The 21,791-nt window shown below is 48.2% G+C and overlaps 3 protein-coding genes and 1 pseudogene across 5 annotated transcripts; 2 read left to right on the top strand and 2 right to left on the bottom strand.

The window, feature by feature from the left end:
* Nucleotides 1-76: 76 nt before the first annotated feature.
* On the bottom strand, nt 77-8,178 carry LOC120687203. The gene is made up of 3 exons (XM_039969195.1): nt 8,050-8,178; nt 627-1,196; nt 77-541 (listed from the first exon to the last, which is right to left on the bottom strand). Exons 2-3 carry the CDS (start codon nt 1,185-1,187, stop codon nt 377-379), a joined length of 726 nt encoding a protein of 241 aa, XP_039825129.1. The 5' UTR covers nt 1,188-1,196; nt 8,050-8,178; the 3' UTR covers nt 77-376.
* LOC120687202 (zinc finger MYM-type protein 1-like) lies at nt 4,284-6,766 on the top strand. The gene is made up of 3 exons (XM_039969194.1): nt 4,284-4,634; nt 4,728-6,199; nt 6,288-6,766. The coding sequence occupies exons 1-3, from the start codon at nt 4,426-4,428 to the stop codon at nt 6,329-6,331; spliced, it is 1,725 nt and encodes a 574-aa protein (XP_039825128.1). The 5' UTR covers nt 4,284-4,425; the 3' UTR covers nt 6,332-6,766.
* A 314-nt stretch (nt 8,179-8,492) lies between the features above and the next one.
* Nucleotides 8,493-11,995, top strand: LOC120688380. Of its 3 annotated transcripts, none has more exons than XM_039970683.1 (5): nt 8,497-8,639; nt 8,838-10,783; nt 11,083-11,287; nt 11,402-11,595; nt 11,683-11,995. In XM_039970683.1, exons 2-5 carry the CDS (start codon nt 8,860-8,862, stop codon nt 11,754-11,756), a joined length of 2,397 nt encoding a protein of 798 aa, XP_039826617.1. In that variant the 5' UTR covers nt 8,497-8,639; nt 8,838-8,859; the 3' UTR covers nt 11,757-11,995. The 3 variants fall into 3 exon arrangements, with proteins under 3 accessions (XP_039826619.1, XP_039826617.1, XP_039826618.1); XM_039970684.1 differs by having other exon boundaries at nt 8,522-8,639; nt 8,843-10,783; XM_039970685.1 differs by lacking the exons at nt 11,402-11,595; nt 11,683-11,995 and having other exon boundaries at nt 8,493-8,639; nt 10,998-11,142.
* Nucleotides 11,996-12,128: 133 nt separating this feature from the next.
* On the bottom strand, nt 12,129-14,645 carry LOC120688381 (annotated as a pseudogene).
* Nucleotides 14,646-21,791: the final 7,146 nt, after the last annotated feature.

The following is a 21,791-nucleotide window of genomic DNA, read 5'->3' as shown; positions in this document are numbered from 1 at the left end:
TGTCTTTGCAAAACCCAAACAAATTAGGGCCGAATTGATATGTTCAGTGTCTTTGCAAAACAACAAATTGGCCGGGTCAGCTAATCACAAACGCCTCTAAAAATGCAAGAAACATGGCACATATAGTTTACAGCCACGGTTCAGAATGTCCAGGGAGACCAGCTCTTCCAAAGCAACAGCGAACGGCGCGGCTACATCAGCACATCGCGAACATAACCAAGAGGAACGGGTACTGACAACACGGTCGAAACTAGCCAAGACTATTCTTTGGCATCGGTTATTGAGAGAACATTACATGCGTGCATGGTCAGTTGTCCCTAGCCAATCTGCAGACCTGGACGATCATGGCTGCCGCGAGGAGCGCAGTGGCTGCACGTCAGTCACATACCGGCGACGGAGCTCGTCGAGCTCCTCCTGGAGATTCTCGACCTGCTTCTCCAGGCAACCCCACACTGCCCAGGAGGCTGCTGATGTGCTTGGTCGCCTGCGCAGGGAACTCGTCGTCCAGCCATTGCGTGAATCCACAGTCCTTCTCTGCATCCTGGGGGAAACGACCAAAATTAATAGGGAATGTCATTTGATCTGACGATGCGTTTACACCACCATGAACACAGGCGTTTTCGTACCGCGAAGAGACGGCAGCGATAGAACCGTTGCCCCGCGCTGCGAGGGCCCCAGTCAGTCTCGATGGTGCACGGCTTGCCGTGCTTGCAAACTGGCCAGCTGACCCCTCTCCTGCCACGCCCATCCGCCCCGGCCGTGTGCAAAGCAGCCGATGCTCCGTTGCTGCCAGCCATCGCGCCGCCAGGAACGGGCCCCGGCACCACCTGCTGCTTGGCGCGCCGCTCGGCGTAGAGCACGAACGATCCACCAAGGTGCTTGGTTATGTCCACAAACCTCCGCCACTCATCGTCCCCTAAAATGTCGACCAGCATATCGTAGCGCAGGCGTGTTGACGAAGACCTGAGCACGGGCACGATGTACCGCAAGGTGATGTCGTGCGTCGCTTCATCCAGCCGGAAGGTGTCTAGTATCCAGCGCCGCATTTCTTGGAACGTCTTGAGCTGGGGCAGGACCTGCCCTTTGGCCTGGAATGGGCAATTCGGGTTCACTTTTACCCCCTCAGGTCCCTTGCAAAACATTCCTTGCCCATGACATACTACAGATCTATTCTGTATTGCTGGCATACCTGCAGGCTGCAAGAGAGAACACATCAGCTGGCAGGATGGCAACACAAATCATTGCTCAACTATCATGGTTAAACATAGTCTCAAACTCTACAATTGTATTGCGTCATCTAAAAAAGAGGGTGCTTTTCATAGTTTAATTCGCTTGCCCTGTGTTTCTTTACTTCCCCCTTTTTATTAGCTGTTTTGTGCTATTTCTTGTAAAATTTTCTGTAATTCCATTAAGCGTCATAATTTCGTATCATTCCTCTCACGCACAACCCTATGCTGTTGCAGCATGCTTCGATTCCGAAAGGACCTCCTCCTCCAATATCCTGCATCACCATACCTTTATACAACCACGGTAACACAGTACCTGATCTTCCCTACCTTAGGTAAATCGTAAAAAGATCTTAGCATATGCCTGAACCATCACAAATTGAAGCCATGCCACCAGCACTACTAAAGACATTTCAACCATTTCTTCATCCAATACACATCAATCGATTAGTTGAACAACTACTCCACAAACATCGCAGAACTCTCCTTAAGATCTAGAGAAAACAACATATCTACCGTTTCATCATCTTCCTACTCTCGCGGAGCCAACAGCGGAGCACGGTCTCATCAGCCACCCCTGGTTCAAGTCTTGCATCCTTCTTAAAACGAAAGAGGGGTTTGGGAATTCAATCATTGTAACCGGAAAAATGCTCAAATCAACACAATCGATAAAGCAACTAAATTTTGTTAGGCCCAAGACCCAACATATCTACCACAAGGCACACTCTAACATAGAATACACCCAAATTGTAATGACAACTGTTGGGACTCGTAGCACGAAGATCCTAGTTACAATAGAGCCCTTAAATATTTCATAAAGCAAAAGGTGTATTTTTCATCCCTTAAGTATTGCAAAAGTGTGACTTCCATTTCTCGTGTTTTAATTAGTGTAAACCTATCCCTTAAGGCCTTAACTCATTAAACCGGCCATCACTATATCGGTCTAACAATGGTTTAGTGCCATGTACCAGCAGTTCAGACCACATAATCATTTTAATAGGTGCAAACTACTCCTCAAAACAAAACAAAAAGAAATGAACTGAAGTCCCCTACCTTCCTGAATCCTGATAGGTGTAAGGTCTCTCAAATGCGAGCAGAGGAGAAGAGAGGAGTGGAGCGCATGCCAAAAAAGAAAGGATTCATCTCCATCCCTCAAAGACAGTTTCCCTGCAGATATTGGCACATCATTCTGGTGGACCATAATTGGACCAGGGGGCTATGGAGGATGAATACGGTCGATGAAATGGTAGCATTCGTGCAGCTGTGGGTCCTAGTGCAGGACAAGCAGTTCACAAACCAGGAAGACCAGATAAGATGGAAGTGGAGAGATAATGCAGCTTACACGTCGAAATGGGCATATCTGGTTCAACTGCATGGAACTACAGCACCTTTGAGGGAAGAAGTATTTGGAACGCTCATGCCTCATGCAGAAGGAAAAATAAATCTTTTTGCTTGGCTGTTGGTGCAAAGCAAAATTCTGACAGCAGATAAAATGGCGGCAAAACATTGGTATTGCAATCAGACTTGCCCCCTGTGTGACCAAGAACCTGAAGCAGCACTTCATTTGTGTCTGCATTGCAGTTATTCAAAAGAAGTTTGGCAACTGATGAGCAGATGGACGGCAGAGCAAGTTTTAGTGCCCGAAGGAGACGAGACAGACATGGAAGCTAAGCTTGGTGGACCAAGATGCTGACCCCAGTACCATGGAGCCAGGGGCGGATTTAGACCCCGGGCTATGGCCCGGGGTTCGGCCCAAATTTTTTTTTCAACTTTTTTGAACTGGCCCAGCCCAACATCGAGGAGGAGGTTTCTACCTGACCGTGTGCCCCTGCCCTTCGCCAGTTCGCCCCAACCCCGACGCCGCCTCTCCCGCACGCCAGTACGCCACCACGCGCATCCGCCCCAACCCCCAGCCCCCAACCGCCACCCGCCAGCGCAGACCGGCGACGCCGCGCGACGGCCGACGGCAAAGGCCACCCTCGGCCCTCCGGTCCGGCCTCAGGCGCCAGGCGCAGGGCGCAGGCGGCCAGGCCCCTCCGCGGCTCCGCCTCCGGCCCTCCCTCTCCCTGGCAGCGGCAGGAGCCAGGCGGCAGCCGGCAGGCCGTAGGCCCCTGCCCGCCGGCGGCCCCTCCCTCTCCCTGCCTGCCTCCTGAGCGGCACGGCTGCAGCCTGCACTGCTCCCTCTCCGAGTCTCCGTCCGAGGCTGTGGCAGACTGATAGTGAGGTATGCTCCCTAGTCCCTAGATCCATCCCTGGTGGTTTCTCCTCCTCCAAATTAGAGTACTATGATGTATTGATGTTAGAGTGATAGAGTCAAACTGTCAATTTTTCAGATTTGAGGATGAAGAGGCATAGGTCGATTAGATCTTTTTTTTCTCTGGCTGTAACACCGGTTATGCCAACACAGTCACAAATAAATACCAACCTAAATCTTTCCGAAGAGGTAGAAACCGGTGCTAGTAATATCCCAAATGATGTCCTTACTGAAATGAGTGTTGATGCTCCTGTTGAACCTCCTGTTGAGGGCAGTCCCCTGGTTGAGGAGATCCAACCTCCTAGCAACGATCCCTTGCCTACCACTACCAATGCAGCAATAGAGTTTGATCCTACAGAAATAGTTGTTGATCCTGGGCTCCGAAAACCAATTGAGGAGTATGACATAAACATTAGAGATATTGTCAGAAGAGAATATTTGTTAAGGGGTCCATGTCAACCAATTGGTTATTTATATCCAAAAAAGATACAGAGTGGTCGAAAAAGAAGCTTCCTTGAATCATGGTTCAAAAAATATTCTTGGTTGGAATACAGTGTTAACGAAGATGCAGCTTTCTGTTTTTACTATTACCTTTTCAAGCAACCAAGACGCGGTGATAATTTTGGTGGTGATGCTTTCACAACTGAGGGGGTTAGTAATTGGAAAAATGCAACACAAATATTTAGAGAACATGTGGGTAAAGTTGATAGCCTGCATAATTGCGCTAGACAGCATTGTGAGGATTTTAGAAACCAAAGGCAAAATATGGACAATGTGATTCAGAAAATAACCAAAGAACAACAGGAGGAATATTTAGGTCGGCTCACTGTGATATTGGCTGTTGTGAGATTCCTTTTATTGCAAGGTCTTGCCTTCCGTGGACATGATGAGTCTCGTACCTCTTCCAATAAGGGAAACTTTCTTGAATTGATTGATTGGTTGAAAATGAGAGATGAAGGTGCCAAAATCTTACTTGATAATGCTCCTGGAAATAATTTATTGACTTCACCATTTATACAAAAAGATATGTGTGAAGCTTGTGCCAAACTGACAACTAAAGTCATTTTGGATGACATTGGGGATAAAAAGTTCTCTATTCTTGTTGATGAGTCTCGCGATGCATCTATCAAGGAGCAAATGGCTGTTGTTTTGAGGTTAGTTGCTCCATTATGTTTGTAGTCCTTTCTTTTTTTGTGAAGATTTCTTGGCGCTAACCATTTATTATTGTTGGTCTTGTGTTGTCTTAGGTATGTGAATGATAAAGGTCATGTGATTGAGAGATTTCTTGGTGTTCAACATGTTCCGGACACAACATCAGCGGCACTAAAGGGTGCTTTGGATGCTATGCTACTTGCTCATGGTTTATCTATGAATAACATACGAGGACAAGGATACGATGGGGCATCAAACATGAGAGGTGAATTCAATGGGCTACAAAGATTGGTACTAGATGAAAATCCCTATGCCTTTTATATACATTGCTTTGCCCATCAGTTACAGTTAGTGGTTGTTTCAGTTGCTAAATGTTGTTCATCTGTCACGGATTTCTTCAACTACACCACTTTAATTGTTAACACTGTCAATGCATCTTGTAAGAGACATGACCAATTGGCCCAGGAACATCATGATAATTTAGTGAGAGGGTTAGAAAATGATGAAATTTTTTCTGGGAGGGGGAAAAACCAACAAACAAATCTTGCAAGACCTGGGGATACTCGTTGGGGATCACATCATAAAACTTTGTGCCGTCTTCAACTCATGTGGCAAGCAGTGTTAGAGGTGTTAGAGAATATATGTGATGATGGCCCAACATCAACAACAAAAACTTGTGCAGCGGGTTTGCTAAAACAAATGGAGAGTTTTGAATTTGTGCTCATTATGCATCTTATGATAAAAGTACTGGGTAAGACTAATGATTTGTCACAATGCTTGCAAAGGAAGGACCAAAATATAGTTCATGCTGTAGCATTGATTGGAGCCACATTACAGAAGGTGAAAGACCTTAGAGAGCATGGTTGGGAAGAGATATTTGAAGGTACAAAAAGATTTTGTGCCAAGCATAACATCATAATGCCAAATATGTTGGATACAACTATTGCAAGGGGTCGTTCGAGGGGTCGTGGAGGCCAGCTAGTAACTTACCAACATCATTTCCATCATGAAATCTTTAATGTGGTACTTGACCAACTTATTGTGGAGTTAAACAATCGCTTTGGTGAAAGATCTACACAATTGTTGAAATGCATTGCATGCCTTGATCCTAGGAATTCTTTTGCCAACTTTGATATAAGTAAGTTAGTTGAGCTTGCTTCAATATATGATGCCGACTTTAAACCATATGATCTGATATTGTTGGGAGAGCAACTTGAGACATTCATTCATGAAGTAAGAAATGAAACCAAATGGTCAAGTTGTAATGATCTTGGTAAGATTGCAGAGTTGATGGTTGACACTGGAAAAGATGGGGATTTAGATTTGGTTTATCGTCTTATTGAGTTGGTTTTGATATTGCCGGTGGCAACTGCATCCGTAGAAAGGGCCTTTTCAGCTATGAATATCATCAAAACTGAGTTACGGAATAAGATGGCTGATGATTGGCTAAATCACCGCATGGTGTGCTATATTGAGAGAGATATATTTACTGCCATTGAAAACGATAAGATATTAAAGCACTATCAAGATATGCGAAAGCGCAGGATTCAACTACCTCATTCGAGTGGTATTTACAAAATCCTTATTCGAATTGTTGATTTACATTATCATTGCTATATGTTTTAGATATTTAATATATCTTTTTCATTTTGCAGTAGCTTCTACCTCTGGACTTGGATCAATTGCTGAAGAAGAATAAATATATTACTTCGCGATGGCGTTTTTTGTATGTTTTCTATCTTTCCGTTTATATTTTCATGTATCTTTTGAACTGTGAGTTTGTGGACGTCTAGTTTTTTTGAACTGTGAGTTTGTGGACGTCTAGTTTTTGTCACAACTATACTTAAAATTTGGCCTGGGGTTCGACTCAATCCTGGTTCCGCCACTGCATGGAGCGGCTTTGTTGATGTATACAGCTTGGCATATCTGGAAGGAGCAAAACAGGCGTGTTTTTGACAAGACACAGCTGCCACTCAAGTGCTTGGCCTAATTCAAGATGAGATCAAGCTGTGCCAGCAAGCGTGCGGAACCTCTCTGGTGGGTGGTGATTGAGCTATCTTAGTTTCCAATGCTACAAGTTCAGAGAGAGTGTTTCTATTTATGTAATATTAAGCTATCTGTAAAACTGCACTTCTTCCTCCTTAAATGATTATGCAGCGCTCCTGCACTTATTTTTTTCTTTATAAAAAAAACAACTCCAGCGAGTTAAGTCTTGAACCAAAGACTTGGGGACGAGAAAGGAAGCGAGCACGCGGCTTATCCCTTTCCGGATTAGTCCTACATAGCCCCTTTTCGCTGTGATGGTGCTGGAGGCTACTGTTGGATTGGTGTGAGAGAAAAACATTGCTGACTGACGAATGACTAGAGGCTGCTGCTAGAGTGGTGTGACCGTGTGAGAGGAAAACACTGTTGGCTGATGCTGGAGCAGAGCAGCAGAACAGGGTGATATTTTCGAAATCTCACATCACACGCGCACGGCGCGATCTCAAAAGTTCCCGTGCAGTTTTCCATTGGCATTTCCCAGCCAAAAGGGGAGAGATTAGGCTATCTCCAACCATTCCTCCCATCCAACTCCCCCCAAACGTACTATTTACTATATTTTACTACCTCCCTCCAAAAGATTCCTCCCTTTATAACTCCTTCTCTCCAACCATTCCCCTCATATCTATTCCCTCTATATACTATCACTCATTAACTAACTATTTATTTATCGTTTTTGAATTTTAAAAAAATCATACAGTATTTATACTATCATAATACGTATTATCATTATGTTACGGGGCTCAAACGAGATTAATATCATGAAGAAACGGTGTGATTAGAGATATAAGAGGAGTTGAAACTCACTCTGTATATGAAGGGAGTTTCAACTCCCCCCGTATATAGGGGGAGCTTTGGGGGGAACCGTTGGATCAGATTTCCCCCAAAAGCTCCCCCTACATGGGGTGGGGGGCCATATAGAGGGCACAGTTGGAGCAAGTCTTAGGGCCTGTTTGGCTCCGGGACTTTTTCCAAAAGTCCCTATCACATCAAAAGGAATCTTACTATTTTATATTATTAAATAAAATCTGTTTATAAATATTTTTTGACAGCTGAGTGCTTTTTCGCGAGACGAATCTAATGAGCCTAATTAATTCATAATTTGCTACAGTGATGCTACAGTAACCATTCGCTAATCATAGATTAAGATACATCATTAGATTCGTCTCTCAGTTTAGCCCCAGGATTCTGCAGTTAGTTTTATAATTAATATTTATTTAATACTTCTAAATACTAAAAAGTCCCTGGGATTTTTTTAAAGTCCCTGTTTCTAAACACCCCTTAGAGAGAGAAAGCCAGAAAACTAATTATTTCTCCCGACAGATAGACCTAGCTCGATGTACACAAAGAAACAGCATCGTGACCCGAGAACCCTACCTGTATGCTGCTGATGGCAGATCAGCTCCTAGCAAGGCCGCCGGAATCCCCTCCCGGCCCGACCCGTTCCCCAGCTCTCGATCTAGCTACAGTTCTCAGTTCATCTTTGCTACCAGCAGGAGAGGAATGCAGCGACCACACCCGGCTCGAGCGACAGCCAGTGCCTCGGGAGTCGGGAACGAAAGCAAGTCCGGGCCGCCGGGCCGGACGCCTCCTCTCCTCTCTCACACTCATGAGAGACTGACGGGTGGGGCAACCGAGTGCTTTGCATTCTCCTCCGGCCAAACCAACCAGGCCGGCCCACTGGTCCGGCACATTCGCCCCGATCAGCCCAGCCCGACGCGACCTGACCCGAACCAACCCCACCCAGCTCGAGAACCGGCTGGGCCGGTGTCCAACCCTTCCCCTCGCGCACACATAACCGGCCAGGTCAACCACCCACCCGGCCGAGCCGCTCCTCACCCCTACCGGACCCCCCCTCCCCCTTCCCCGATCGGCCAATCCCCCCCGTCTCGCTGGTTTTCTTCCCTCCCGCCCCGGCGGCCGCCGATTTGCGGGGAGCCCGGCCGTTTCGCCACCGAAAAACCAGGGTGAGTTCTCTCTCGATCCCACTCTACTACCCTTCACCCTTCTCCTCGGGTTCTCCTGGTTCGTCCGGCTCGCGCGCGCCCCCGCCCATTTCGCGCGCGCGCGCCACTGGGCGATTGGGGATCAGTACTAGGGCTCGATAGGCTGCGTTCGAATCCAATTCCGCCGTTCGTGACGCTCGACGGTGATGGCTGATGCAGTGCAGCTCGCGCTCGCGCCCGGATGGAGACGCAGGATGGGGAAGACGCGGCGTTGGTGGCCGGGGAGGAGGAGGTGGTGCAGATCGGCGCGCAGAAGCACGACCCGGCGTGGAAGCACTGCCTCATGGTGCGCGCCGACGGCCGGGTGCGCCTCAAGTGCGCCTACTGCGGCAAGCACTTCCTCGGCGGCGGCATCCACCGCTTCAAGGAGCACCTGGCCCGCCGCCCCGGGAACGCCTGCTGCTGCCCCAAGGTGCCCCGCGACGTCCAGGACACCATGCTCCGCAGCCTCGACGCCGTCGCCGCCAAGAAGATGCAGCGCAAGCTCGCCAACGCCCTCCCGCCCGGCGACATGAGGCGCTTCGCCCACGCCGACGCGCAGCCTGCGTCCGCCGCCGGCGGGGGGACCGAGAGCCCCATCCACATGATCCCGCTCAACGAGGTGCTCGACTTCGAGCCCGTGCCGCTCGAACAACAGAGGACTCCGGTTCCGGAGACCATGAGGGGGAGTGTCGGCAGTAAGAAGAAGAGGAAGACGATGACTAACGCCTCCACTCCACCGCTTCCTATCCAGACTCAGCAGCAGCATGTTCCGCCTACTCCTCAGACCAATCCACTTCATCAGGTTGTGATGGCAGTCGACGCAGTTACGCCAGCATCAGGACATTTCGGACACGCTGGTTTGGACAAGGAGCTGGTTTCCGTGGCAGTTGGGAGGTTCTTGTACGATGCCGGTGTGCCATTGGAAGCAGTGAATTCAGTCTACTTCCAGCCCATGCTCGAGGCCATTGCATCGGCAGGAGGGAGGCCTGAGGCGCCCTCATACCTTGACTTTCGTGGTCACATTCTTAAAAAGTCACTGGATGATGTGATGGCTAGGTTGGAGTTCTTCAAGGGGTCATGGACCAGGACCGGCTGCTCAGTGTTGGCTGATGAGTGGATCACTGATAAAGGAAGAACCTTGATAAACTTTTCAGTATATTGCCCGGAAGGTACTATGTTCCTCAAATCGGTGGATGCAACCAGCATTGTCGCATCTTCAGATGCACTGTACGAGTTACTGAAAAGTATTGTTGAGGAAGTTGGCGAGAAAAAGGTTATGCAAGTAATCACAAACAACTCCGAGGTCCATGCAGCTGCAGGGAAAAAGCTAGGCGAAACATTTCCCACATTATTCTGGTCTCCATGCTCTTTCCAGTGCATCGATGGCATGCTTGAAGATTTCAGCAAGGTAGGGGCAATCAGTGAGATAATAAGTAATGCAAAGGCCATCACGGGGTTTGTCTACAACAGCTCATTTGCGTTGAATCTAATGAAGAAGTATTTGGAAGGGAAGGATCTGCTAGTTCCTGTGGATACTCGCGCTGCCATGAACTTTGTCACACTGAAGAACATGTATAGTTTGAAGGAAGCTTTGCAAGCCATGGTCAACTCGGATGAGTGGATACACTTCGTGCTGCCAAACAAAGGAGGGATCGAAGTAACCAATCTTATTAATAATTTGCAATTTTGGTCCTCTTGTGCTGCCGTTGTTCACATCACCGAACCACTTGTGCATCTCCTTAAGCTAGTCGGTAGTATCAAGAGGCCTGCTATGGGCTACATTTATGCTGGATTGTACCAGGCCAAAGCAGCAATCAAGAAAGAGCTAGTGAGTAAGAATGACTACATGGCTTATTGGAATATTATCGACTGGAGATGGGACAACCAAACACCACGGCCACTTCATTCAGCTGGTTTCTTCCTGAATCCACTATTTTTTGATGGAATTCGAGGTGATGTATCAAATGTAATCTTCTCAGGGATGCTAGACTGCATAGAAAGGCTGGTTTCTGATGTGAAAATCCAAGATAAAATCCAGCGAGAGCTCAACATGTACCGGAATGAGACAGCTGGAGATTTTCGTAGGCAAATGGCTGTCCGTTCTAGACGAACTTTACCCCCTGGTTAGTATTTTATAACTTGTTAAGAACTAGTTTATTTCTTTTCTAAAAAAGAACTACTTTACACACTAGTATTATTATTCTTGCATTTTGGCCATGCAAACATGAGTTACATTTGTGGGGTTATTTTTTTACATCAAATCCAATGAGATGTAGTACTTTTCTGATAAACCTTGTTAGCTGCCTTTAAAGATTTGGAACCTTGTTAAACTTGCAGATCCTTTGAACGAGGTTGTCACAGGGCGAGGTTTGTTTGGTGATAGTTAACGTTTTGTCTTTACTATTGTTATTTGATCTTGTAGCTGAATGGTGGTATACATATGGAGGAGCTTGCCCAAATTTAACACGTCTAGCGGTCCGTATTCTCAGTCAGACCTGCAGTGCTAGAGGATGCGACCGGGGGCACATTCCTTTTGAACAAGTTCATGATGAAAGAATGAATAGTTTTGAGCGTCAGCGAGTGCATGACCTCACCTTTGTTCAATACAACCTACGGCTGCAGCAAAGGTAATGTAACCATCTCGTTGCTTAGAATCTTGCCATTGGTTGTTAATTTTAGAATGTGTTTTGCTTGTTAACAAAGCATGGATGTATTGAGTGATCTTATTGATATGTTCATAGGCAACAACGCAAGGTGAAAACATTTGATCCTGTCTCAGTGGACCATATAGACATAGTTGATGACTGGGTTCTGGATAGACCTGCACTGTTCTCCGGCCTAGCTGAGCAGCCAAACTGGATGGAGATTAATCAATCAGTCACCCGAATCACACCAAGGGAACCAAATGAAGATGAATTTGAGTCCTTCATTGAAGGTACATCCATATGTATTTCCTTTTTGTAGACTCTATCTGCAGGTAATGACCGAAGCTAAATATCAAAAGTTCTAAACTTACTTTCAGGAGTTGATGACGAAATGATCCAAGGTGCTGCACAGGGGATCGAGGAAGATGACAATGATCCTGCTTGTGGCTGAGGCTATAGATGAACTAGTCAGCTAACCTGTAAGCTAATGTTCATGGATAAAACCTGGCATTGCCTGTTGTGATTCTCCAAGTAGGACCTTATAATGTCACTTGCTCTCTATTTTGGTTTGTCAGATATCTTTCTTATCATTTCCCAAGTCCACTGTTCTAAACGCATACTGGTATTATGAAGTTTGTTGTTTTTGTGACACGATCAATTTCCCATGATATGCAAGTAGTTTGTCTTTTAGTTCCTTCTGAGAGAAGATGACGCTTGGGTTCTTATTCTTCACAGAAATGATGTCACCATATTATTAGTTCGTTTGAGGTTTATTAATTGCTAACCTGAAGAGATTCACCTACAATCAATTAAGGCTGATGTGTTCAACATTTGTTCTCATGCATTTGTCGTTTGCTGGTGTTCTGAAAATGCACCAGCCTAAACTGATAAATATGTGACAAAAAAATTAACCGGATTGATATAGCCTCAGCAGTTAGAACTTGATGCATCAAACTTTTTTTTTTTGTCATCCCTACGAATTGCTGACTATCCTATGTTCACTTCACAAAGAAAATCAAACAGCACCTGAACTGTGACTAGTTTTCCTATCCAACCATTCGCAAACACACAACTCAATTTTTTGGTGGTTTTGGTGAAGATGGCACTACTCAGCCGGAGATCAGCTCCTGCTGCTCGTCGTTGGAGTGCGAAGAGGAGGGCTGTGTCGTGACGGTGGTGGTTTCGGACGCCAGGAAAACGGTGGCGAACTCGTCGAACGACTCGCTGTAACCGAAGAACAGCCTGTTATTGCTGCCTAGATCCTTGGGCGGCGTCTCCGGCACCGTCCCGGTGCCTTCCAGAATCTGTACCACCTGCCTCATGCTCGGCCGGCTCCGTGGGTCCGGGTGCGAGCAGAGCAGCCCGAGCTTGAGCACCAGCTCGAGATCGGCCTCGTCGCACTTGCCAATCCTTGGGTCCTTGGCATCCATGATCCTCCCGGCCTTCCAGCGCTCGAGGACGAGGTCGGCGAGCCCCGGCGAGTCGAGGTTGTCGTCGCACACCATGGGCCTCCGGCCGCAGGCCACCTCGAGCAGGAAGGCGCCGAACGCGAACACGTCGGTGCTCGTGGTGGCCTTGCCCGTCTTGCTCATCTCCGGCGCGAGGTACCCGAGCGTCCCGATGACGTGTGTCGTCTGTGGTTTGCTGCCGTGGTCGTACAGCCGCGCCAGGCCGAAGTCGCTGAGCTTGGCGTTCATGTCGGCGTCGAGGACGTTGGCGGCCTTGATGTCGCGGTGCACCACCACCTGCTCCCACCCCTCGTGCAGGTACAGCAGCCCGGCGGCGACGTCCCGGATGATCTTGGCGCGCCGCTCCCAGCTCAGGGCCGGCTTGTTGTCGGCGAACAGGTGCTTGTCGAGGCTGCCGTTGACCATGTAGTCGTAGACGAGGATCAGCTCGCCGCGTCGCCGGCAGTAGCCGAGGAGCTGCACGAGGTTGCGGTGGCGCAGCCGGCTCATGCTCGCGATCTCCGAGACGAACTCGCGCAGCCCCTGCCGCGAGCCGTGGGCGACCTTCTTGACGGCGACCTCGGCGCCCGACCGCCGGAGCACGCCGTGGTACACGGTGCCGAAGCCGCCGGCGCCGATGACGTCGCGGAATCCCCTCGTCGCCGCGTGCAGGTCCTTGTACCTTATCCGGTGAGGGCCGTACTCGATCTCCCAGTCCTCCTCCTCCTCGGCGAACCGCCGCCGCCTTTTGACGAGCACCGCGACCGCCCCCGACACCAAGATGAGAACCAAGACGACAGCTAGAACCAGTATGACGATCAGCAGCCGCGGCATCGTCTTCTTTGACGACGGGAGCGGCGGGAGTTTCGAGAGGTCGAGGTCCGGCTCGCGGCCGCCGCCGATGCGGAAACTCCAGCCGAGAACGTAGTGAGAGCTTGACGCCGCGCCGTTCGCGCCCAAGAACCCGATGTATGTGTCGTCGGCCACGGCCGACGAGAGGTTGACGATGGAGGACACGAGCGGGACGGCCGGCCTGGGCTTGCCGGCCGGCGACACAGTCACCTCCAGGCGCATGCTGGCGCCGTCGTACTCGATCCACACCTGCAGGGGCTTCCCACTGACCAGGCTGAGGCTGACGAGGCTGGCGGTGCCGAGGTCGACGTACGCCGCCGGTGCTGAGGTCACGGACTCCAGTCCGTCGATGTCAATGCCGACGTGGTTGTCGTTCATGTCGAAGAACTCCTCGTCCTTGGCCGTGTCGAGCTCGACGGCGACGACCGCGGCGCTCCTCCCCCGGCCCCTGTTATTCGACGTGTTGAACAGGCCGAGGTACTTCCCCGCCACGGCTCCCGGCACGGTCGGCGACGGCGCGAGCGCGAAGGCGATCCCGTGGCCGTGCGCGTCCAGGTACCGCGGCACGATGGCGACCACGAACGTGGTGGAGAAGGAGAGCGGCGCGCCCGTGGAGGCGTCCTTGAAGCGCAACGGCGCTGGGTAGAAGCCGTGCCCGAGCACCTCGTTGGTCTCGTTGGTGAGCTGCAGGAGGCCGGACGCGGTGACCACGGCCGCGCCGCTGGGCGTCACGCTGGCGCGCGCGAAGCCGGGGAACACGAACTCGCCGCCGGTCCGCCTCGGGCGAGGAGGAGCAGGGCGGCCACCAGTACGGCGAGAACGGCCGCTGCCATGATGGAATTGGAACGAACAGGACGATGGCGAGCTAGGTGAGCTTTGCTAGCTCTGTGCTTACATCTTCCGATCCTGTGGCAGTGGGATCCCAGTGAGTTAAATTCATGGATCTCGTTTCGGTTACTGGTGGCCGGGTAGGAGTCGGTCGCGTCGTCGCCGCTGCCTCGATCAGCTGGTGGTCCGCGACGCGAGAGGGACGCGGAAGGGGACGGCATCGGGGGGGGGGGGGGGGGGGGGGGGGGGGGGCAGGGCCACTGGGCCAGGGAGGAAGCTATAGCTAGGGAGGGGAGCGCGCGGGTTGGCTGCTCGGCCAGGGAGGAAGCTATAGCTAGGGAGGGGAGCGCGCGGGTTGGCTGCTCGCGGGTGATTCTTCAAAGCGTGACAGGTATGTGAAAGGTAGAGAGACCTTGGGGTGCTACTCCTACCAGCTTGATGCCAAGCGTGTCACTTGTGCGCCGCCGTTTGGTGTATGGATGCAGCCCCACTACTGACAATAATATCCGGGCGTCCTTGAAAACTCTCAAGTTCTATTTGTTTTTGGCAAGCTATACGGCATATTTTTCCACCTCACATCTGAAATTTTTCTAGCTCTTAAGGGCAGCTCTAGTGTAGTAGTCGAACATGTCAGACACAAAAGTCGAACACTAGTAGCGTTCGATTCCTCTAGTGTGGACATCACTGGTAGGACCCAAGTATAGAGCTCCGTGCCTCCGTTTCTCTCTCGCATGCATAGACGGGTGTACAGAGCAAACATCCATCTACCGGCGATAGTATTATTTAATTCGTCTTGGTTCGACACTTCCCCAAGATGCGCTTTCTCTTCTGACAACCATAGTTCGATGTCTCTAGTGTTTATGGTGCGGTTCACACTCCCACGGTCCGCTTTCCCGACAACACTGGAGGTGCTCTAATGGTGGGGTCGCTACATCCAAATCCCATTGTCCTTACCGAAGCCCCTACGCTCCCTCATTGGTCATCACCGTTGGATCCCACCGTTGGATCTACCATATCTCCCTACTATCCACACTCCATCGAAGCTACACCCCCTAAGATGCCCCGCCTTAACACTCCACGTTGGTTATCCTTTGTCGCGCTGGCTAACCATCCTCTGTCCACCAAGCATTTCCATTACTAGACTATAACTTTCCTTCATGTCCCCCCTTATAAGTACTCAAATCCAGCCTCCAAATCCTAAAATCCACTAACCCTAGACTCGTAGCCCTAAGAACTTTGATCTCACCACGAATTGAGTAGAGGAGCCGGGATGTGTCTGGAATCAGAGAAAAAGAACTAGTGAGAGCCGGGGGTGGGTGGGGGGGGGGGGGGGGTTGTGACGGAAACGCCAAATTAAAATTCTAAATTACGTGTAATGACAGTCATTTGAATAAATTAGGTGCATTAGCTTAATGGTTTAATTTGACGATCCTTTCTCAACCCACGGCCCGATCGAAACAACACCGGAAGTCCCACGCGAAGGCGGGCGCAGATGGTATAAGCACGACAAAATACTTGAAAATATACATGGATGACAACCGATAACGAGAGTTTTACAAATTTAGTTCAAAACACAAGCTCACGTAATTTACATAAATTACATAATTTACAATTTTTACATAGCGTAGCCAAGCTCAAATGGAAAAGAAAACATACAACTACATTACTTCACTGGTTCAGTTCTAACACCACCGGTCAGACCGGTACATCTCACCGGTCAGACCGGTGCTACCTGGTCAAACCAACCACCGGTCAGACCGATCCACTGACCAGTCAGACCGGTCGAAACAAAACTGAGGGTTGCACACCTTGCCCTCAAGTGTGCAACCCGCCAAATCCCTAATCTAAGGGTCTCTCTCCACCACTTCCCACCCCTCTGCATTTCTACGGATAAATTTGACGCAGCAGGGGCAGAAATCGACGTCTGGGTGCCCTGAAATAAAATATGGTGGCAACAAACCCTGAGCAACTAATACTCAGCAAGACTTACCCGACCCGTGGGTATAACTTAGCCCACATATCTAGACATGCAAGGCTTTTGGCCGGTGGTTATTTTGCAGAAAAGCAACTAAAGTAATTCCTTACTTTCATTATTTTAACCCTAAATTCTATATATAAATTAACTCTAATATAATATTTGCACGAACCAACTATAACAAACATGGTGGTGCAATCAAAATAATTCAATATGTTCAACACTATATATAGATAGCTCATATTCTAACATTTTGCTACGATGCAGCAAAGAGATCAAGACCCTCATAACCGCGAGACACGGCGAATCGATTCGATTTAACCTTGCAAGGTAGACCTAACCAACATGGCATGCGTATGCCCCATCGGACCACACGCACCAACCCTTTCCCTCCCCGCCTCGAACTACAGAACCACCCCACCTTCATATAGTCAGCCGAGCTCAACGTGAGACCACCAAAAGTAAACATATGAATCCCGTTTCTCCACGACTACTCGACTCACCCTAAGGGGTGGTGATGCAGTTCTGTACTTTCGAAGCGAGGCAATACTAGGCTTACTGGTTTCGACTACCTCCTACTCCCAGCATGCGATTAGTACAGTTCAATCCCCGATCAGCACTGCCGACAACGATCGGTCCTTAATCGACACAGACGGGGCTAAAGCACCCAGAAACCCTGTCCTGCTGCCATCCCTAAACATCCTCATCATTTCCCCGTCCGGTCTCAATTTCCGTATCAAATTCAATAACTCATGTACTGAAATATAAATATATCTTATATCTTGCGAGTAGCCGGAAATTACTCGACTTCTAAACACCCTATATCTCGCGAGTGACAAGAGATCACTCGTCTTTTCTACCGAGAACCATTAAGCATAGCACTCCTATCGTCCTATGCATTCTAGTATAACTCAGGGGAAAACCTAGGGATCATGCAACTAGGGTTTCAAACAATTTCTAAACCTAATGCACAAGTAATAGAGACATACATAGGTATTATAAGTTGAAATAATAGAATGTGCACCGGGCTTGCCTTGAGTCTGCTGCTCAGAACTGGGGTGAGCTGGGCCTTGGGCCAACCCCCCACGATCCTCCTGCTGCGGGGCTTGCCCCTGCGACTCCTGTGGCTCCGCAACCACCTCGTATATCACCTCCTCCGTGACGGCTGCTACACGTATGCATATGCATATGACATGAGAAAGGCATGCATGATTTATAAAAATTACAAGTAACCATTAACCACATTAATTTCTAACCATTTGCACCAACTAACCCCAATTCAACCCTCTTAGCTCTGCTAGCACCGGTCAGACCGGTATACCAAACCGGTCAGACCGGTCTGGCCTGTGCGCGCCTCGATACCAAAAATCCGTAGTATCCGGACGTATTCTCGGAGTATCCGGACTCCCAAGTCCGGAGAATCCGGACCTAACTCTGGAATGTCTAGATCACCACAAACCCGGAGTATCCGATCCAATGGCCGGACTGTCCGGGCCCCTACCGGTCAGACCGGTCCCTCCGACCGGTCAGACCAGTCCAACCCAGACCAAAAGCTGGAATCCTTGGCGCGGCGAAAATCGCCCACAAGTCCTTAAACTTTTCTAGGCACTAGTTCAGGGATACATTTAGACGTTTTTGACCAGAGGAAATCACCTAAGATCATCTAGAAAAGGAGATCGATTCATTCCTAGCTAGAGTACCTTGGATGAGTCATTTTCACGCGAAGAACTTGAATCCACTGCTCCCCAGGGAGAGAATCGCGAAGAAGAAGCTTCCCCACGCCGATTTGATCCTTCCTAGGCCTTGGAATCAAATGGAAATGATGGATTAAGGATTTAGGGCTTTGGGGAGGGGGAGAGCTCGGGAAGGGCGAGCTGAGCACGATAGAGGTGAGTGAGTTAGTGAGGGAGAGAGAGAGAGAGTGATTTAAATACTGCGGGCCCCAACCAAACGGTTATCTCAGCCCCAACCGGTCAGACCGGTTGCCCAGACCGATCAGACCGATCTGGCCCAGCTGACAGTAAGAGTTTTTTATTAGCAGGGGTGAAGCTGCGCTTTGCCGTTGGGGTCGCCGGACCCCGACGAAATCCGTCAAATCAAAGGAAAAATACTGTTCAGCACTGTTCATACACGTGTTTGACCCCGGTATTTAACAGAGCCGACCCCGGTGGTTCCAGGTTTTGGCTTCGCCCCTGTTTATTAGCGATTTGTCGCATGAGTTAGAACTAATAACCGTAATAAACTTTTAATTATAGGTGATTAATACCTGAAGTGTTACATGGGTAACAGAAATTCAGGTGTGGAGAGTCAACTGAGTCGCGTGTAGCGTTTTCATTTTTTTCCCCAGATACTGGGACTTTCTGGTCCACATAATTTTGAGGATATATATGCGTGGGCACTGCATATTCATATGGAGCACAATAAACCTCATTTATTTTTCTCGTGTTTCGTTCGTAGATGCCATGCACATCCTGAACTTTTCAATCTAAAATTCGATAGTCCAGATCAACCCCTTGCATACTTCCATCCCCCGTAACCTGCTTTATCTTTCTCTACCCAGGTTTTGCTGAATTTCACACAAAGTAAGGCCGTGTTTAGTTGCGCTCCATAAAGTTTTTGAAAAATCATCTTTCTATGTTTGAAGTACTAAATATAGATTAATCACAAAATAAATTACAGAACTCGTCTGTAAATCGCGAGACGAATGTAATGAGCTTAATTAATCCGGCATTAGAGGTTGTTTACTGTAGCATTACTGTAGCAATTTAGCGTGTGATTACGGCCTAATTAGGTTCATTAGATTCGTCTCGCGATTTACAGGCAGCAGTCGCAATGTGTTTTTTATTTCGTCTAGATTTAAGTCTCCATGCATGTGTCGGAAATTTTTTTTTGGAATTTTGATTTTTGGAACTAAACGCGGCCTAAGCAAAGGATCGTGAGGAAACATGCATGCCAAAAGTATGGTATTAACAAATCTTACACTGGCCCACTTAAATGCCCAGCTACAGGTCCCTTCAGCTCGAGACTTAAGGTGTGTTTAGTTGGTGAAAAAATTTGGATTTTCAGTACAATAGCTCATTTCGTTGTTACTTAATAAATAATGTCTAATTATAGACAAATAGGCTTAAAGATTCAGCTCGTGCTAATTAGTTAGACTGTGTAATTAGTTATTTTTTTAAATGCATGTGTCCGAAGATTCGATATAAAGTATTGTGTAAAATTTTTTGGGAACTAAACAGAGCCTTAAGCCATATATCTTACACTACCTAGTTTACGCGGTAGCTGAACAGCATCGCATCCACTGCAAGACGGAGAGCGAGGCAAACAGCGCGCAGCACACTCGCAAGCAGTGTCCTGTGACTACCATGTCAACCCAGGTCAGTCTATCCATGTCACTGCACCATAATTATCCACTCGATCAACAATATGGTAAGCTTTCAAATAGCATATGTACCCCCATCAGAGCAGAGGTCGACATCAGCTTAATTAGACGTCTAGGCCCAAGTCATCAGTCTTCTGTCCATATTATTTTAAATGCAGATTCTGCCGATGCAGAACAGCAACATTCAGAAAGAGACCCACAAGAACGGGTGTGTTTGCAGTAAAAGAAGACGACTAATGACTCTGCAGTGATGTTCTACACGGTGTGGCCGTTGCTGGATCTCCAGTCGGTCCATCCCGTTCCCATGTTAGCAGAGGATGGTGAAGGCGTACCCCGGGACCGGCCGCGGCCTTGACGACGAGGTCGAGGTCCTGGCCGGCGTTCCTTGCTAATGCTTGGGCAGGCAGAGCAGCGGCAGCCGGTCTCCCTCTCACTCGAGTCTTCGCTTGGCGAGTCAGGCTGCTTGGCGAGTCATGAGTGCTGTTGCCGCGTCCGATCTCTGGTCGGCATCGCCTACGTGCCGTCTTCTTGGAATCTTGGTGATGCCACAATGTCTCTTTCTCTCTCGAGACCGGCGACGTGGGGCCTGCCTATTATTTCGCCGTCCCTGTTCCGGGCCAGGTATGATATTAGGTCTGGTTTAGACGCGAAATTTTTTGAGTATAAAATACTGTAGCACTTTCGTTTGTATTTAATAATTATTGTCTCATAATGAGTTAGCTAGGCTCAAAAGATTAGTCTCGCAAATTATAGTCAAACTATATAATTAGTTATTTTATTTAACTACATTTAATACTTCATCCATGTGTTTAAAAATTTGATGCGGTGAAGAATCTTATAAAGTTTTGGAATTTTAAGCGCATCTAAACATGGCCTGATATGAGTGGCAGAGGATGCAATTGGTGTTGGATCATTGGATGGATCCACGGCGTTCACATCGATCGAGCTGTGCTGTCTCTGGCAACCGGAGAGATGGCTGAGGCAGTGCTCCTGCGCTCGTGTCGTGCGGGACGGAGGAGGATGCGGCCGCGTGCAGGGGACTGGGGACTGCGGATCCGTGGCTAGCACCTAGCAGGTTTCATGAAACTGTGTAAAGGAGCTCTGCTCTTTCAAAAAAAAAGAAAGGTAAAGGAGCTCTTTCCCCATTTTGGAAGGTGGCGATTTTCCTGGTTAGCAGATGAAATATGTACTTCTGCAATCTATGCTTGCTGTCCTTTTTGGGTCCTTCAGATATTTAGGATTCAGATATCTTCTGCTGCTTCCAGTCCATCACCGGTAAAAAAAAGCAGGATTTTATGCTAAACTTGTAGGTTCCTGTGATCCTTTCACCCATGATAGGTTGTGATAGGTTGCAACATCTTTCAGTTCCTTGGGTGAAGGCGATTTTCCACTTTCTAGTCAAAAAAGCAGGCTTTAATCCTAAACTTTTAGGAATCTTCTGATCCTTTCCCATGACTAGCATAGACGTACGTGTGGCACGCACGTGATTTAAAAAACTTACTTAGCATTTAATTCAAAATAAATACCAAAAAACATGTATCATGATAGATGTCACTGCTATCTCGTAGCTTAGGTCGATACGAACTTATTGCAACAGGAACAGAGCTAAAATAATTAAGCAGTTGAGGTTAAAGATATAGGAATAGAGGTTTAAATGTTATTAACTCTATACTTCAGAGGTTTGCCTGATGTCGTAGGTTCAAATCCTACATAGCGTGATTCCATGTATCTTATGTCAAAACAGAGTAAAAGAACTATATAAAAAAATAGAATTGCAACTCCAATTTGACCTCATCCGGATTAGAGAAGAGAGGTCAATCAAAAAATAAATATTACTCAATCAAAGATCCAACTGATCCCCACGCCTGTATTGCAAATACGCAGTCACGAATAATCCCGCTAAAATAATAAGAATTAGGCCTAAGACGATTCCAAATAGAAAAAAACTTCAATTATTTCGATTTGTTCGAGGGGATAAGAAAAAGAGGTACGATCTACATC

Source organism: Panicum virgatum, chromosome 9N (genome assembly GCF_016808335.1).
Source record: "Panicum virgatum strain AP13 chromosome 9N, P.virgatum_v5, whole genome shotgun sequence".
Classification (NCBI taxonomy): domain Eukaryota; kingdom Viridiplantae; phylum Streptophyta; class Magnoliopsida; order Poales; family Poaceae; genus Panicum; species Panicum virgatum.
The sequence above is the reverse complement of the archived record's forward strand: the minus strand, read 5'-3'. Positions and strand labels throughout refer to the sequence as shown.